General features: G+C 43.7%; 1 protein-coding gene across 1 annotated transcript in view; it reads right to left on the reverse strand.

The window, feature by feature from the left end:
- Positions 1-17,960, reverse strand: part of RPTOR (regulatory associated protein of MTOR, complex 1) — a 455,351-nt gene extending 437,391 nt beyond the window's left edge. Inside the window, exons 1-2 of the mRNA XM_015408620.1 lie at positions 17,904-17,960; positions 4,424-4,582 (exon numbers count right to left, since the gene is read on the reverse strand). Coding sequence (XP_015264106.1) covers positions 4,424-4,582; positions 17,904-17,960 — 216 coding nt within the window. The remainder of the gene's footprint in view (positions 1-4,423; positions 4,583-17,903) is intronic.
- Positions 17,961-18,608: the final 648 nt, after the last annotated feature.

Genomic DNA, 18,608 nt, shown 5'->3' on the forward strand with positions numbered 1-18,608 from the left:
GTCTGTCCCCAAAACCGCTGCACGCCGCCGCGGCTGGATAGGGGGGGGGGGGGAGCAGTTTACCGCCGCCTTCCCAGCGGGGTCCGAGGCGTTCCTCTCGACGCTGTGACCGCCTGGGGGCCTCCCAGGACTGCCAGCGCCGGATTCATTGTAAATCGAGGCCTGCAGCTCTCGAATATATTTTAGGGCTGGAAAGTAAATACTTTCTACCATTGCCCTTTAGGTCTCCGCTTCTTCTTCTGACCTTCCAGTGTCTTCTGGGATCTTCGTGCTCTTCAGAGCACAGCCAGCACATCCTGCTCAGAAGGCAGGGCCGGTAAGACTGGGGATCAGAGGATAAGCCCCTCCCCTCTGGGATCAAAGTTTGCCGGCCCTGCCTATGGAAGGGGGAGGTGCTTTCCCAGGAGTAAGGAGTCAAGGACTGCCCCACTCCTGGACCACCGGAGAATGGTCTTACACTCCTCAAGAGTGAAAAGGGAAAAGTTATAATCCCTCAAGGGAAGTATTCAAATACAGGAAGAAAGTACTAACTTCCAGGAAACTAAAATAGTTATGAAACTTTATTAAGATACATTGTTGCTGAAAGAAATCTCCAAGACCAACAAACCTCTCACAGTCAAGAACCGAGTCTCTAAGAATATAAACTTCCATTATACTGTTGCCTGTTCAAAATATTCTAATTTGTATAATCTGTTGTTCAGTTACCTCAATTTCTCATCCCCTGACATATTCCTGATTCAACTGTGCCTGTTCAATAAAATCAACCTTTTTGTTTTAACTTTACTTCATATCAAGTACCATTTCCAAAGTGTTTCATAAGAGGGCTCCTGCTGAGTTACAATAAATCTCCGGCCTGGGCAAAAGCCAAATAACTTCATAAGGTGGGACACGCAGAAAGTTATATTTCTATAGTAGAAACACGCTAAGAGGCTGCTCAGTCAGAGTGAGGAACAGTGTTTTGGCAGGAAAATCTACCTCACAGAGAAAAAGAAGCAGGGGTCTGTCATAATAGACATCAGCAAAACTGTCATAACATTTATCAAAAATGCCATGAGTAAATGGAACACCAGGTTGATAGTGAATGGAGAATAAATTGGAACAGGTAATATCAAATGAGGAATTTTTCAAGGAGACTCACTATCACCTCTGCTTTCTGTCATTACCCTAATATCACTCACAATCATTCTCAACACCACAGGCCTACAATACCAGCTTTCAAAGACAGACCCAAAGATTTCACACTTATTGTATGTGGATGACTTGAAAAAGTATGGAGAGAAGAAGAGTTGGTTTTTATACTCCACTTTTCATTACCCGAAGGCGTCTCAAAGAGGCTTACAATTGCCTTTCCCTTCCTCTCCCCACAACAGACACCCTGTGAGGTAGGTGGGGCTGAGAGAGCTCTGAGAGAACTGCTCTTGAGAGAACAGCTCTGAGAGAACTGTGACTGACCCAAGGTCACACAGCTGGCTGCATGTGCAGAAGTGGGGAATCAAATCCGGTTCTCCAGATTACTCTACCACTCTTAACCACTACACCAAAGTCATCACCAGACATTCATTATTTACTAATAGAGTTTGAATATACAGCAAAGATATAGCAATGGAATTTGGCCTTGACAAGTGTGCAGCATTAATATTGAATAGAGGAACGATTGTTGAACAAGAAGAAATTAAGATGTCAAACAACAACAACATCAAAACACTGGGCTTTGAAGAAAACTACAGATATCTTGGAATTTTGGCAAAATTGAACATACCCTTGTTAAGATAAATTCAACAGAGTATTACCAAAGAGTTAAAAAGATATTGCAAAAAAAATTAAATGGAGGCAACATGGTAAAGGTAATGTGGACAATCCCAGTTTTAAAATACACAGCTGGGATTATCAATTGGAAACAAGTAGAATTAGAAGCAACAGATCACAAAACTCGCAAGATAATGATATTGCATCACTCACTACACCCTAGAAGTGATGTTGATCATCTTTACTCACCAAGAATATTAAGTGGAAGAAGTCTCCTGAAAGTTAAGCAAAGCATGTGAAGGGGAAAAAACGAGCACTGAATGTCTACACCAAGAAAAGCAAAAAAACCCTTCTATCTGAAACGTAGAAAGCAGATTTATTTAAGGTTACAGAAACCAAAGTAGATTACAAAGAGATTGAAATTAAAACTCGCTTTGACAACGGGAAGGAAAAGCACTTGCATGGGCAATATTTGAACGACATACAGAACAACGTTGATAGTGAAAACACCTGAAAGTGGCTCCAAAATGAGCATGAAGAAAGAAATGGAAGGAGTCATTGCGTTCCTAAAGTCAGATTAGGGCCACCAAGGAGGAAGAAAAGGAAGGGGAATGACAACATTGAACACACAGAGAGTACCAGGTTTTGGACTGAAACAGGCCACAATTTTATTGATTACAGCAGATGGAGCAGCAGATGGTGCAGCATAGGGCAGGATCCAAAACATCAGGTGACTTGCTTGTCGGCCGATGAACCCCATTCCCAGTTTGCCTGCTGGGGGGACTGGGAGTAGCAAGCAGTGGTCCTACAAAGGCACAGACGTCTGCGTAGAACCCTTGCCACCTGGGAGTGGAGCCAGGCAACTGCCCCTGAGCTGGGCATTCTGGGCACTGAGAAAGTAACACCAGCTCTAGAAGACTGTTGCTTGGATCAGCAAGAATCCTGCAAAGATACATCTGCAATTCCCAAGAACTTGGCTAGATCTTGAATTGCAGAAAACTATCTACCAGCCAAATATCTGACTATGACAATTCATCATCACCACCACCATCTGACTGGCTGTGCAAGTCAAATCAAAACTAAAGAAAAAAATCATATTTATACATCTCTTTGCAAGTGGTGGATGAGATATTGTAATAACCAAGCTAATATGGAACTAAGGTAGTGAGGCTCTAGTGTTCCAGTGATCTCTGTGGAAAGGAGCTAAATTTTGCTGAAATATAATAGCAGATAACCACATCTATGGAATATCGTGTACATTTCTTTCAGTGTGCTAAAATTAGCATATCAATAATTATCAGTGTGGAAAATGATGTAGAAAATCATTTCTTCTGATTTTCAGATAACTTCTGAAGAAGTGAGCTTCATGAAAGCTCATGCTGGAATAAACATTGTTAGCCTATAAGGTGCTTCTGGACTTCTGATTATTTGGCAACAACAGACTAACACGGCTACCAATGTGAAACACTTTTCAGTGTCTTCAGTTCTTTTTAAAAATTTAAACAATGTAAAGGAAAGACATGCTATATTGTTCTTATACATTTAAAATATTATTTCAATAAAAATAATGTCCACATTTTGCCTTGGATCCTGCCTAGGATTTTCATCTGCAGAGTATGACTTCTTTGTTGCCCTCTCTCACTGCAGCCCAAAACATTTCCCCAAAATGCTGCAACTGGGGAACCTTCACGGATAGTTTGGAAAGAGTTGAATGTCCACTGGGGGAGAGAGGAATCTCCCCTTTAGGCAAGATCCAACCCCAAGCTCTGAATTTTTCAATATAATGTTTAAGCCACAAAGTATTAGGGATTTTTTCCCTAATCATATATCAAAGTCCATGTATTTGCTGCTATTGGGCCAAAAAAAGTTAACAAATTGCACTTAAAAATTGTTTATTAAATGCATCAAAATAAATGTGTGTAAATCAGTTCAAGCTCTATTTGGGGCACTGGTTGATTTTCCAGAAAAATTTCCTATGTAAATTTTTCCAGGAAACAAAAAATCAATGGTGCCCCAAGCTTCTCTTTAAACTCCCCTGAATTGGGATATCCTAAATAAATAAAATAAATAAGTAAATACTACAAGATGGGTAGCCATGTTAGTCTGTCTGTAGCAGCAGAAAAGAGAAAGAGACCAGTAGCACCTTAAAGACTAGCAAAATTTGTGGCAGGGTATGAGCTTTCACAAGTCAGTTCAGAAGTAAATAGTAGTAATAGTTCAGGAATTTGGCACCAGAACTTTTTAAAGGCAATATGTGACTGATATGCCCATGACATTTTCCCTCTAATTTCTATTTTAAAACATTCTGGCATCAAACCATTTTAGAAATCCAAATGAATTTAAAGAGCAATTTGTTAGTTTTGCATGATCACCTTCCAAAGAGGAAATTCGGGCATGCATATGAATTGTGCATGTGCACCTCTCTGCATCTCAGTCAACACTTTTATTTGACTGGAGCACTGCTCCAGAAGAAACATGAAAACCATCCCCCTCAGGAAAAGGGACACAGGAAACTCATAAGAACTTAACCTGGAGGCACATGAAGAGAGTAAACAAACTGAAGCTCTTAGGTCAAGCATCAGCAATAGTGTGTGGTATTTTATTGGTTTTTCTGCAAACCCAGAGCAAAGCTCACACTAGAGAGACTGTGGACTTCCTCCAATAGCAAATCACACACCTTGTTGAAGACCCATATTTCTCCATTCACTGTTGGCCTGGGAACACCATGTCCATTGTAATGAAAAAGAACTCTTTCTTCCTTGGCATTTCGACGCAATGAGGTACACAGCTTCTTAACTTCATCTACTGTAGGGTCGAGGCTCTGCTTGTACCGGGCCTGGTTGATTAAAAAAAAAAAAGTTACTTGGATTTTTACATACACATTAATATTAACAGTAGTTCAAAACATGCAAGAAACAGGCATACATAACAAATCTGACACATTTAAACTATATTTTTACATTATCAAACATCTGAATAATCCCAAAAAGGTAATTTATAAATGTTCACAGGCTGTAAAAGCAACTCTCTCTTTATAATGCATAATCCATATACTAGTGTCGGAGGAACTATCTATAGTCCTGCAATGTTTGCAGAATAAGACCTTGCAACAGTTTAGACCCAGACAATAGGTCATTAAACATTAATGAAGGCAGAGGATTCCAGTATAACAACTTTTGTAAATGAAAGTTTATTGCAGCTTAAGCTACTAATTCATTTTAAATTCTCTAGGATTCTATGATTGGGATACACAGAGCTATGCAGATGGCTCATGTTAGTCCAGTCATTTCTTGACTTTTAAAACTTTTTTTTTGTAGGGCAGGAAGATGGATCCACCACCACCACCTACTCAGGGGTATACTTCTCTTGAATATGGAGAATCAATTTAGCTATTGTGTGGCAATCATTCTCACTGTTGGTAAGAAAATGCTGATATTTTCCATGAGAACCCGTACAGATGCATGACCCTCCACAGCCAATTCCAGTATTATTCCCCAATGGTTCCTCTAAACTCCACAGTGTTGTGAGCAAAAATTCTACCTCATGAGCGAAAAAAGCTAGTAGTGCTAAAGTTGTAAGCAAGTCTACATCTGACTATCACATAAATTGGTTTAGATTAATTCCATAAAAATAATTTAAACATTATAAGAAAAAACAAAATCTAATCAAATTTCATAACAGAAAGTGTTGTCCTCTATTGGGGTAGACTAGGCCTCCAAAGAATAGGTCTACCCTCCCCTTTCCACTATATTGGTAGACCTGGCCTCCAAAGAACAGGTCTACCCACCCCAGACACCTATATTGGTAGACCTGGCCTCAGACTGTTGCAAGTGCTGAGCCTTAGAAAACATACCAGCCCTTGGGGGGGGGGGGCGCGCTTGCAGTCTACTTTGGGTTTTTTTTAAGTGAAATATGACAAATTACAGGTCAAGTATAACAGAGGTGGAACAATCAGAACCCCGCCTAACGTAACAAACAGGAAGTTGCTTAAATGTTATCAACCTGCCCAAACTACTTATTTATTCAAATATTTATATCCCTCTTTTCCCGTGACAGACTGCTTACTAATCATACTGAAAAGCACAACAGGTGTGCAAAAACAAAACAAAACACCCACCTATTTTTTCCAGCTTCATGGGCCCCATAGGCTATAATGGAGAATTGATCTGGGGGTATCTGGGGCTCTGAGGGGCTGTTTTTTAAGGTAGAGGCACCAAATTTGCAGCATAGCTGCTGGTGCCTCTCCTCAAAACACGCCCCAAGTTTCAAAAAAATTGGACTGGGGGTCCAATTCCATGGGCCCCAGAAAGAGGTGCCCCATCCTCCAATGTTTCCAATGGAGGGAAAAATGCCTGAGCAGAAGTTTAAAATCCCTGAGCTGGCATCAAAAAAATTGTGGGCCAGCGCCCCCTAGCACAGTTTACAGGGAACTCATATTCCAACACCACCATTTCTCCTCTCATTTCCTGCTTCTATCTATATATGCACAACACTATTCGCTTTACATTATAGAATCATTCCAGTGATGGCAACAGTAACTAGGATCATAGTATGTCAGCGCCTCCTCTGATTTGCATCTATATACTAATATCAACATCAGCAAAATCACTGGATATGTAAATCTGGTGACTGGAGCTGTGAACGGGCAAGACAGATGTTTCTATAAACCTGAAAAGGGCTCCAGCTTTGCAGAAATATGTGAAATCTAACAAAATACCTTTGGGGGGTTAAAAAACCCAAAAATGGTAAAAGGAGCACCTGTAGCTTTAATTTTATTTATTTAGTTATTACATTTATAGCCTGCCCTCCCCACATAGCAGGCTCAGGGCAGGTTCCAAACAAATCAGTCTGCACACAGTGCAGATTTACAATTAAAATTTAAAACATATAAATCAATTAAGATTAAAATCTATAAACAATCTAGTATTGGATATACAGTATGCCTCAAAAAATGATGTTAACTCCAGCAATCTAGGATCTGTGGTCCCTGGAGGGGAGGCCATATCAGGTGGATGTCCACTGCCTCGACTGAAAGCCTGGCAGAAGATTCCCTCTCAGTGGCTGTTGTTAGACAACCACAGTATTCCAGGCTGGGTTTCTGAAGGGGGAAAAGGCAGGGGGAGAGGGCAGTGTACCTTCCAGGCCTATTTTGGCCTTTGAGGGAGGACTCATCAGGACCAGGCCACAGGGTGCCAGCTCCAGGTTGAGAAATTCCTGGAGATACTGTGGTAGAGTCTGAGGAGGGCAGCGTTTGGGGATGGGAAAGGCCTCAGCTGAATGTAATGCCACCCTCCAAAGCAGCCATTTCCTCCAGGGGGACAGATCTCTGTCATCTGGAGTCCAGCTGTAATTCTGGAAGACCTTCAGGTCCCACCTGAAAACTGGCAACCAGTTGCCTGGAAGCAACCTCTGAGTGACTTGACACCAACCGACTTGCATGACTCAACAAGGCCTGACTGCTTGTTACTCTTCAACAGCAGCCTCCCTATGAAAGCCAATGTGCTGTAGCGGTTAGAGCAGCAGTGTCAAACACATGGCCTGTGGGCTGGATCCAGCCCATCCAGGGCTCTTATCCAGGCCACAATCAACTGGTCATAATATTTATTGGCAGATGACAGAGGTCGTGCATTATGTATACTGCCCCACTGCTAAGAAGCAATGGGCAGTGGGAGGGTGGGCATCAGGGAGAGACTTAAAGGAAATACCAGAGCGTTTATTTGGGGGGGGGGGCAGCCCTGCCCCTTTGAGCCACACTTGCAAGCACCCTGGTCTTTCTCCATGCTGGGAGCCTTGACGCTGCAGTGCCAAACGTGAATGCTTTCCTGTCTCAGCTGCTTGCAAACTTCTGGGAGGTGGGGAGAGAGAAGCAGCCACCTTGCCTGGTAAACGAGAGGCAGGAACCGCAGCTGCTTCAAGTTCCATTTTGCAGGGAGAGGAAGTGAGCTATGTGGCCAGCCCACTCGGGCAGGGGGGCTGGGGGTCCTGGGGCTTGCACAGGGCAATGCGCAGTATCCTGTCCACTTGCCCTGCAGCCTCTTACTGCATGGCTGGAGGTGGAAGATGCACCTTGCCATCACCACTGCTGCTGCATCACACCATTGCGCTTGCTGGAGAGGAGGCAGCAGCCACGCATTTGCCTCCTGACCTGGTGGAAGGGACAGCCCTGGTGGAGCCCAGCTTAACTGCACTGCACCAGACACACCTCCCTTGCTCGGCCCTGCCAGTCCTCTGCCATGGGAAGCAGGGAGGAAGGCTGGCTGCTCCACGGATGCCCTAGGAGGGCCTGGCTCAGTGGATGGCACTGGGTCAAAGTTTAACTAGGCAGAGGCTGCCAGGGCAGGGGGAGAGGGACAGCTTAAGACAGTGGGGCAGATAAAGGTAGGTTAGCTGTTGGGTGGGAAGGAGATAGGGTTGCCAACTCCAGGTTTGGAAATTCCTAGAGATTTGGAGGGTGGAGCCTGGGGATGGCGGGGTTTGAGAAGGGGAGGGGCCTAAGAAGGGTATAATGCCATAGACTCCACCCCCCAAAAAGCAGCCATTTCCTCCAGGGGAACTACAATTGCCAGTCTCTAGATGGGGGCTAGGGATCCCCCAGAATTACAATTGCTACTCAGATGACAAAGATCAGTTCCCCTGGAGAAAATGGTTGTTTTGGATGGTGGACTCTGCGGCATTATACCCTGCTGAGGTGGCTTCCCTCCCCAAACCTCACCCTCCCAAGGCCCCACCCCCAAATCTCCAAGAATTTCCCAACCCAAAAGGATCTCTGTCATTGGAAAATTCATTGTCATTCCAAGAGGTCTCCAAGTTGCCAACCTTAGAATGAGAGAATGAAGCAGGAAAAGGGGAGAGGCTATGAGGCTTTCAGGAAAGGGAAAGAAGAAATAGTGGGGGAGGGAAAGTGAGCTACCTCCTGCAAGTCCTTGTGGATTCCCACTTGTTATCATCCATGTGCGCATCTCCTGGCTTTGAAAAGCTTTGGTTTTGCTACAGAACCACAGACTTGTTTGTCTTAAGCAAAGATCAGTGAGAAGTAATTGGCAAAAGAGTGACCTTTTGTATTGTGAAACTGACCCTAGCAACCTGGGGGCATCCTGGCAGAGAACTGGTTGTATGTTTTGTCATATCTTTTGGTTATTCTTTCCTAATTTTAAGTTGCACACCAAAGTCCACTGTCAATATCAAGGGCACCATATATTAGCAGACAAACAGCAAAACTGAGAGAATTTGCCAGAAATTGGTTGGAGATTTTCCAAACAAGACAGTATTGGTTCTGCTTGGATTTTATATATGAGTATCTACAGCCAAAAAAATAACAAGTTTATTAGTTATTGTTATCATTAAATGAGGAAATGTTTATGACCATTATTTGGCAGTCAGTGTCATGAAATGACCTATTACCATTACATTTACTGAAGGACTCAACTTCCTATCCTCCCCACACTTTGCTTCAAAATTATGTTTTTTCAAAGATTCTTCTAGAAAAGGTACTTAGTAATAAGATGTGGCCTTCATTAATAAGGGACAGATCTGTCATGAGTCTACTGTCATTAGCACACCCACCAAGTGTTACATCAATTACATCGGCCAGTTTGTTGATGAGTTAAATTCAAAGGACTGTTCTTGACCTTTATAACCATAAACACTATGTGCCCTAAGTACCCAGTGGACCACCACTTCCTATACCAACCTGCTGGGGTTCTGAGATCACGGAGGGGCCTAGCTGCAGGAATTCACCCTTTCACAGGTATGGCTGGGGGCAACCCACAGAAGGGCTCTCTTGGCACCATTTCCTAGACTATGGAGGTAAAACTGTCACCTGCATTGTCAACCTACCAATGTTAGCTACAAATCTGCTGATATCAGAAGGGTTTTGAGATAATGTGCACAGTTTACAAATTTATTCCTAAAGTGTTAATGTTTTAATGATTATTAATGATTGACCTGATATTTAATCATCTTATATTCTAATAGGGAAGTTGGCCAGTCTTTGGATACTTGAATCTGGTGAATGTAGCTGTGAACAGGCAAGACAGATCTTTCTACAAAACTGAAAAGGGTTTGCAGAAAAATGTGAAATCTAAACAGAATACATTGGGAGCTTTAAAAAACCTGAAAATTATAAAAGGAGTGTTTGTAGCTTTAAGCAACATATTCCCTCGACACCTATTGCTAGGCAACCACAGTATTCCAATCGGGGTTTTGTCAGTAAAAGACAGGGGGAGGAGGCAGAGCCAGGCCTGACTAGAGTTGCCAGCTCCAGGTTGGGAAGTTCCTGGAGATTTTGTGCTGGAGTCTGAGGAGGGCAGGGTTTGGGGAGGGGAAAGGCCTCAACCAGATATAATGCCAAAGACTCCCCCTTTCAAACCAGCTATTTTCTCCAGGGGGACAGTGTAATTCTGGGAGACCACCAGGTCCCACCTGGAGGTTGGCACCACTAGGCCTGGAAGCAACGTCTGGGTGACTTGATACCACCCGATTTGCATGACTCAACTAGCCCTGGCCAGTGTTCCCTCTAAGCTGAGTTAGTGTGAGCTAGCTCATAGTTTTTTTGCCCCCAGCTCACATATTTCTGTCTTAGCTCAGGAAGGAGGGCTCCAGAGCAAACTGATTTATGCAGCAGCCAACTCGCTCACTCACAGCTTTAATGCCAGTAGCTCACAAAGTAGAATTTTTGCTCACAAGACTCCACAGCTTAGAGGGAGCGTTGGCCCTGGCTGCTTGACACTCCTCAGCAGCAGCCACCCTATGAAAGCCAGTATGCTGTAGTAGTTACAGCTTCAGAGCAGGGTCTGGGAGATCCAGGTACAAATTGCCATCTTGCTGTGGAAGCTCACCTGGTGATTATGGACCAGTCACATACTTTCAGCCTAATCTACTTTACAGGGTTGTTGTGCAGATTAAAAGGATGAGAGAATAGTGTCAGCTGCTTTGGTTCCCACTTTGGAGAAAGGTGGGGTATAAATGAAGTAAATAAATGCATTGCCTCTTTTTAATTCTGAACATGATTCATGAGGCTTGATTTCTCTGAGTAAGAGGCGGGGGAAGGGGGCATGTTCCTTTCTGGGACTTTTGGCCTTTGAGGGAAGAGTCATCAAAGCAAGGCCTGGCAGCAACCCCTGGGTAACTTGATACCACCTGAATTGTGTTACTCACCTAGGCCTTGCTACACAGCAGCCACCCTATTAAAGTCAGTGTGGTATAGCAGTTAGAACTTCTGAGTAGGGTCTGGGAGATCCAGATTTAAATCATCAGTCTGCCACAGAAGCTCAATGGGTCATGTGGGACCTGTCACATGCTTTCAGCCTAACCTACTTCACAGGGTTGTTGTGAGGATAAAGAGGAGAGGAGAATGGTGTAGGCTGCTTTGGTTCCCACTGTGAAAAAGGGCAGGCTATGAATGAAGTAAATAAATAATAAATACAGCTGAAGATAAAAGGTTGGTTGGTGAATGGCTCAGAAGAGAATGAGGTAGGTAAAGGGGGGAGGATATGGGGGTTGCCAGGGAGAAGGAAACAGTGTGGGCAGGGGGATACAAGGGAAAGTGAGGCATCCCCAAACACACACAAATCCTTGAGGGTTCCCTACCATGCAAGTGGTTCTGGCCCAGTGGTTTGCACCAAACAAACGTGCCATAGTTTTCCTAGGTAGAGGCTGCGGGGGGGGGGAGACACAGCTTAAGACAGAGGGGCAGATAAAGGTAGGTTGGCTGCTGGGTGGGAAGGAGATAGGGTTGCCAACTCAAGGTTAGGGAATTCCTAGAGATTAGGGGGTGGAGCCTGGGGGTGGTGGGGTTTGAGGAGGGGCCGGACTACAGAATCTTGGAATCACAATGGGAACTAGGATTGTCAACATCCATGAGAGGGCTAGAGATCACCTGGGATTACAACTGCTCTCTAGATGACAGAGATAAGTTCGCCTGGAGAAAATGGCTGCTTTGGAGGGTGGATTCTATGCCATTATACCCTGTTGAGGTTGCTTCCCTCCCTAAACCTCGCCCTCTTAGGGCTCCACCCCCCAAATCTCCAGGAATTTCCCAACCTGAAGCTGGCAGCCCATAAGGGAACTGATATCTGTAGCTGTGAGGATCCATTGCAATTTATTTATTTATTCACATTTATAGCCCACCCTTCCCAGAAACATCTTCATAAATATTAAAATGGTGGTCACCGCTAAAAAAATTAAAATAAAATAAATCCTGGTTGTGGGAGGTTCCTGGCAATAGCCAGTCGTTGTTAACAGAGTGACAACCACCTCAGGGAGGCCATCTATGGACATCCGTTGCCTCAGACAAAGGCCTGGCAGAACAGCTCCATCTTGCAGGCCTTGCAGAATTGAAGTAAATCCTGCAGGGCCCTGATCTCAATGGGGACCATGTTCCACCAGGCAGGGGCCAGGGCAGAAAAAGCCCTGGCCCTGGTCGAGGCAAGTCAGATGTCTTTTGGGCCGGGGACTACCAGGAGGTGTTGATCCTTAGAGCGTAATGCTCTTCGGGGCATATACGGGAAGAGGCGGTCCTTCAGATATGCTGGTTCAGGCCGTGTAAGGCTTTAAAGGTTATTACCAACATTAGCTGTTGTAGATTTTCCAGGTTGTCTGGCCGTGGTCTTGGCACTATAGGACCTGATGTTTCACCAGTAGCTGTGACCGGCATTCTTGGAGTAGCCATTTGCTTGAAGTGCATGGTTTATATGATTTAGTTCATCCTTGAGAAAGTGCGGTTCACATATCCATCTTGCACGGTCTACTAATGTTTTGATTATGCCTCTTTTTTGCTAAGGGTGGTGATTGGAGTTTTTGTGTAAACAACGGTCCATGTGAGTTGGTTTTCTGTAGACCTTGTGACCTAATTGAAGGTTAGCTTTACCCTCGATTCATTTTCCATGGTGAATTGTATGTTTAGGTGGATGTTGTTGAGGTGGTCTAAAAACTCCATCAATTCTACCTCTCCATGGCTCCAAATGATAAAGGTATCATCTACGTACTGGAACCAGGTTTGTGGGGTACAGATTCTAAAACTGCTTTTTCAAAATGTTCCATGTAGAAGTTTGCTATAACTGGGCTGAGAGGGCTTCCCATGGCAACCCCATCCATCTGTTCATAAAATTCGTTATCCCATTGGAAGTAACTGGTTTTCAAACAATGGTGGAATAAGGCTGTTATGTCATCCGGAAAAATCTGATTAACAAGATTCCGGTAAAAGACACACTTGGCTACTCCAAGAATGAAATCAGAAGAGCAATTAAACCAAAGGTAAAACAAACAACTGAAGAAAAACAGTCTCCCACAGGAAAAGTGTTTTTGCCATATATCAAAGGAACCACTGATTAGATGGGAAAACTTATGAAAAAACACAACCTACAAACCGTATTCAGACCCACCAGAAAAATACAACAGATGCTAAAATCGGCAAAAGACAGGAGAATACTGCATACCATGCAGTTCTGGAAAGGTTTACATCAGGACCACACAGCGTAGCATTCAGACAAGAATAAAAGAACATGAAAAACACTGCAGGCCAACCTGAAAAATCAGCAGTGGCTGAACATAGCCTAACCCAAACAGGACATAGTATTTTGTTCCAAGACACTGAACTGAAAGTCTGGACAACACATCCAATTACCATGTCAGATTACACAGGGAAGCCATTAAAATTCACAAACATAAACACAATTTCAACAGGAAAGAAGAGAGTTTAAAAATAAATAGGGCATGGTTTCCTGTCCTGAAAAACACAAAAGCCTCTACATCTGACAATAGCACAACAGATAAGATTAGAATTTCAACAGCCAATCCACATGCAAAAGAACCTCAGGAAACAGGAAACCTCCTCAGGAAACAATCCTTATGCAAAAGAACCTCCTCAGGAAACAATCCTTATACAAAATAATCTCCTCATGAAAGCTCCCCCATTAGCATCTTCACAGTCTGGGGAACTCCTACATGATAATGACTCAGCCCTACCCCACCTTCCTGAGTAGATATAAATTACCTGCCTACCATTTTTCTTCTCACCTTAACACAGAGAGTAATCCATCTTTCTGTGTTATACCTCTGAGGATGCCAGTCACAGCTACTGGCAAAACGTCAGGTCCTACAATGCCAAGACCACGGCCAGACAACCCAGAAAATCTACAACAACTAATGAACTCCGGCTCTGAAAGCCTTCAACAACATATTATTACCAACACCTTGAAGCAGATCCAGAACTCTACTGGTAACCAATGCAATTGGCGGAGGACCTGCCAAACATGAACCCACATGAACCTGCTGCATTTTGCACCAGCTGTAATTTCTGGGTCAGCCTCAAGGGTAAGCCTGCATAGAGCGAATACAGATCTCCAGGTTGGCAACTCTTGAAGCAGAGAAGGAAGCAGGAAAAGGGGAGAAGCTATGGGGCTTTCAGAAAAGGGAAAGATAGAATATTGGGGGAGGGGGAAATGAGATGCCTCCCATAAGTTCTTGTGGGTTCCTACTTGTGTAATACTATTTTATGTTTCTATTTTGTAAGCGATCTTGAAAATTTCTGGAATGAAAAGACAGAACAGAGGTCTCCGAAACAAACTGACACTACTCACTACAAGAGACAAACAGCTGCTAGATCATTAAGAGAATACAGGAATGGCTTGGATTCAGTTAATAGGAAGGAGACAACCATATTGACCTGGAGAAGGCCCTTTCTCTCTCCCCGGGTAAACCTAAAGTTTCAGCCAGCTTTGTACTGTGAACCAATGTTTTCTGATGTGGTGAGCCTTACAGTACTTAGAAATTTTATAGCCTAGCTAAGCAGAGTAGGTTATCTATAGTAATGAAAATTATATTAGACTGAGTATATTGCAAGCTTGTTATTTTCCATATTTTTTAAAAAACGAAGTGCTTGGTCATATGTGAACAAGCCCTCTGGCTGTGTGCTGCCTCATCCCCTCTGCATTTGTAGTCAATTAGTGACTTCCAATTTAGTCTAAACCATATATCTTGACATCTTCTCACTTGTTTAAAGGGGAAGTACAAATTTGCCAGTTTATATGTAATATCAAATTATGGCTTGTGCAAAAACGGAAGGAAGGAAGGAAGGAAGGAAGGAAGGAAGGAAGGAAGGAAGGAAGGGTCCAATTCCACACTGATTCACAGAGTCCTTTCCATATGCTTTGGCAAACTAACAAATGAAGTAGTACATTTTATTATATCAGATGGTCACAGTAACTTTTCAGTGCACATTTTGTTTTCAGGTTTTTGTACTATTACAGGAATACAGGAATGGTGGTTCTTAGCATTTCAAGTACCAGGTACCATCAAGAGGTCCAGCAGTGGGGCCAGGACACTAGTGGGAGGGCTTCTAGTGTCCTGGCCCCACTGCTGGACCTCCTGATGGCACCTGGTATTTTTGGCCACTGTGTGACAGAGTGTTGGACTAGATGGGCCATTGTCCTGATCCAACATTGACTTCTCTTATGTTCTTATGTTCTTAAGCTGTTCAGAGAAAACTGTGCCTTGCAGTGCAATATTTCACCATATTCATCTATGTTTATGAGCAAGGGACAAGCAGCTGCATGACAGATGTCAAGGATTCTCACTTAGGAATGTTGTTCACCGTAGACTGCATTAGTGTAAGCACTGGCTTCCATCTCACTCTCATATCTTACAGTGCCGTTATGAAGGTGCTGATTTGCAAAATGTACATCCTAAATCACGTTCTGCCTGTTGGCACATTTACAAGACACTTTAACCAAGCCCTCAAATGGTAGGCAATTTTTCAGTCCCCACATCATTTTTTTAAAAAAGGGACAATCTGCTGATCAGAATTTCCCATCACGTCTCCCTAGCATGAATATTAAATTGAGTTCACAATGAATGAACATGAAGAAAAAGAAAAGCATGACCATCTAATGTGAAGTAAACTTATCACTTTCACATTTAGAAATGCGGGACTGCAGGAGGAGAGAACAGGAGCATAGTAGAGAGCCTGTTAATAAGAGGATAAATACCTATCTATCAGCTGATGACTTTTAGCCTTCACTTTATTAAACAGCATTCTGATGCACAGACAAACCAAATCCCTATTAGTTTTGCCTGTGATGAGTAGAATAATCAGCAATTTGTTTTGTCTCTGACACCAATGTTATACTTCCTTTAGAGGAAAAACAGAAAAGTAACACAGTAACTCAGAGAGCAGAAACTTTGAAAAAGCTTTGTGGTGCTTTATTATGGCATGGATGGGAGTACTACAAGGGTATCCAGAGCTTAAATTGGAACAGTGGCTGCCAAAACAGGCAGTACCACCCCCTTGGGGGCAGTGGGATTACCTAAGGGGGTGCTAAGAGACATTGGGGGGCATTGAAAGTGGCCCCTTGGAATATGTTGTTGATTTATTTATGATTGACCGGGCCTAGATGCTGGCAAATGGCATTCCAAGTGTTTGCCTCTCCATAGTGGTGAAATCTGGAGGAAACTATCAGAATTTTAGTAAATGTACCACCAGAGTTCACATCAGAGCAGTATACTACGTTTTGAGAAAGAAGAAGAAGAAGAGATTGGATTTATACCCCGCCTTTCACTTGGAGTCTCAGAGCGGCTTACAAACTCCTTTCCCTTACCCTCCCCTCCCCACAACAGACACCCTGTGAGGTGGGTGGGGCTGAGAGAACTCTGACACAAACTGCTCTTTTTCAAGGACAGCTGTGCCAGAGCTTGTGACTGACCCAAGGTCACATCAGCAGGTGCAAGTGGAGGAGTGGGGAATCAAACCCGGTTCTCCCAGATTAGAGTCCGCACACTTAACCACTACACAAAACTGTCATCAGTGTGCGTGTTTTTGTCTCTTCATCATTTTTCAAGATTTTGTTGCTAAGTCCTTAACATAACAGTATTGTGTGTTGTATTTATTTTCCTGTGTTCTCTGTTACTGAACCTGTTGTTTATGAACTGTGCTTTTTCACTATATAAGTTTTATTTTTGTTGAAGCCTGTCCAGTATTAATATTTCTAGGCTATAGAAGTGTAACTGTATGGTTTGGCCCTTTATTGGAGTTTGGGGATGGGAGGCATTTTGTCCCTAAGTGGGAGCTATAGGAGAGTTCTGAGTGAAAAGAGAGGGTTCTGAGAAGAAAAAAGGAGACAGAAGCTATCTGTGTCTGAGGGCAGAGAACAGAGTGACTTGAGAAGGAGCCTCCAGAGAGCTGCAGCCTCTGGAGATCTGCAGGAAAATGAAAAGCAGCACAATCACCACCACAGAGAGCTGAGAAATGGCTGAAAACGTGGAAGATATGTTGTGCAGCATACTGACAACAGAATTTGCATTACAGCTGGCAAGGCAGTAGCCAGATTTTTTTTGCTGGGGAGGGCCAATTTTGGACCTGCTGGCTGGGGGGTGGGGTTCCCAAGTCCCCCCCCCCCCGGCAGCTCAGGCTCCCATTGGAGGGGAGGGAGAGGAGCAACCACTGTGCAAACGTTGAGAGGCTGGCTGTGGAAGACCCAGTGAGGCTGCCCCTCTCTCTCCCCTCCTACTCAGAAGAGAGGCTGTAGAAACTTTGCCTTACCTCGTGGGCTGGTGGGGTGGTTCCTCTCAGCAAAGGAGTCCCCTTGGACGGCAGAGGCGCCGTGGAATGGAGGCTCTACTGGCAAAGTGTGGGAGGCCCAAAGCCAAGCTCCTTCACTTCCCATCCCTGGCTTGCCGGCCCACAGCAGGAAGTAGCAAGACTCGGCGAGGCCACACAGTAGCGACCACGGTTGAGCAGGAGGAGAGAGAGATGGGTGGCCTCACCAGGTCTTCCTGCCTCCAAGGCAGCTTCTTGAACTTCCTGTGGAAGAAGGAAGACCCAGTGAGGTCACCCCTCTCCCTCCCCTCCTGCAGGCTGGACATATTTGTGGGGGGCATCACCCTCATGTGCCCCCCATGGCTATGGGCCTGAAGCTGGATGAGCCAACTTGCCAGGCAATGAATCTTTGCTTCTTGCTTACGTACACTTTATAAAAGTTTAAAATTTGGCGCAAAAGTTGATATTTGCAAGGTAATTAAGAACAGATACTAAAGCAGAGTCAATATTTCATATTGTTGAGCAGTTCTTCAAAGACAAGGAAATTTTGCTTACTAACATACTTGTTTGTGCAACTGATGAAGCACCATCAATGACCAGTCACTACTGTGGTTGTGTGACTTACCTGAACAAAATAGTGCCCAATGTCTTTCTCGTTCACTGTGTCATTTGTCACCAACATCTGGTTGCAAAAAACCTCAGTGATTGATGTGCAGGTCATACACACTGTTATTACTGCAGTGAATAAAATTACAGCCCATGCTGTCAATGATTGACTATTCTGCAAGCTCTGTGTTTAGAATGATGAAGTTTTTGAATGTTTGCTGCTTCGCACTGAAGTTCATTGGCTATCAGAAAGCAACTGCGTGAGATGCTTTTATGACCTTTTTGATACTGTTGTGGAGTTTTCTGAAGATACGAATGCTTTGCTCAGTGATGAACTCAAAGAGATCAGGCATGATATTGCTTATTTATCAGAACTATTTGCAAAGTTCAATGAAATGAATTTGAAGTTGCAAGCAAATGAGGCCAAATCTGTCATCTCTATGTTTATTTCAAAGTTAACTCTATTCAAACGCAATGTAGGCTATCACGACCTATACCAATTTCCAAGCCTGAGCTAGAAGAGAAAGGTGGGATATAAGATGATCATCTGCACGTTTTTGTGACCATTTGGATATGCTGCATGAAGATATGAGGATCTTCTTTCAATGGAAATTTCAGATTGGGTGATAAGTCCACTTTCAGATACTGATAAAGGCGGGGTAGTGGAGGAAAAACTAATTGAGCTAAAAAATGTCATTGCGCTGAAGTCAAACTTTAAAAAATC

This window comes from Gekko japonicus, unplaced genomic scaffold (genome assembly GCF_001447785.1).
Source record: "Gekko japonicus isolate JY-2015 unplaced genomic scaffold, Gekko_japonicus_V1.1 scaffold57, whole genome shotgun sequence".
NCBI lineage: Eukaryota > Metazoa > Chordata > Lepidosauria > Squamata > Gekkonidae > Gekko > Gekko japonicus.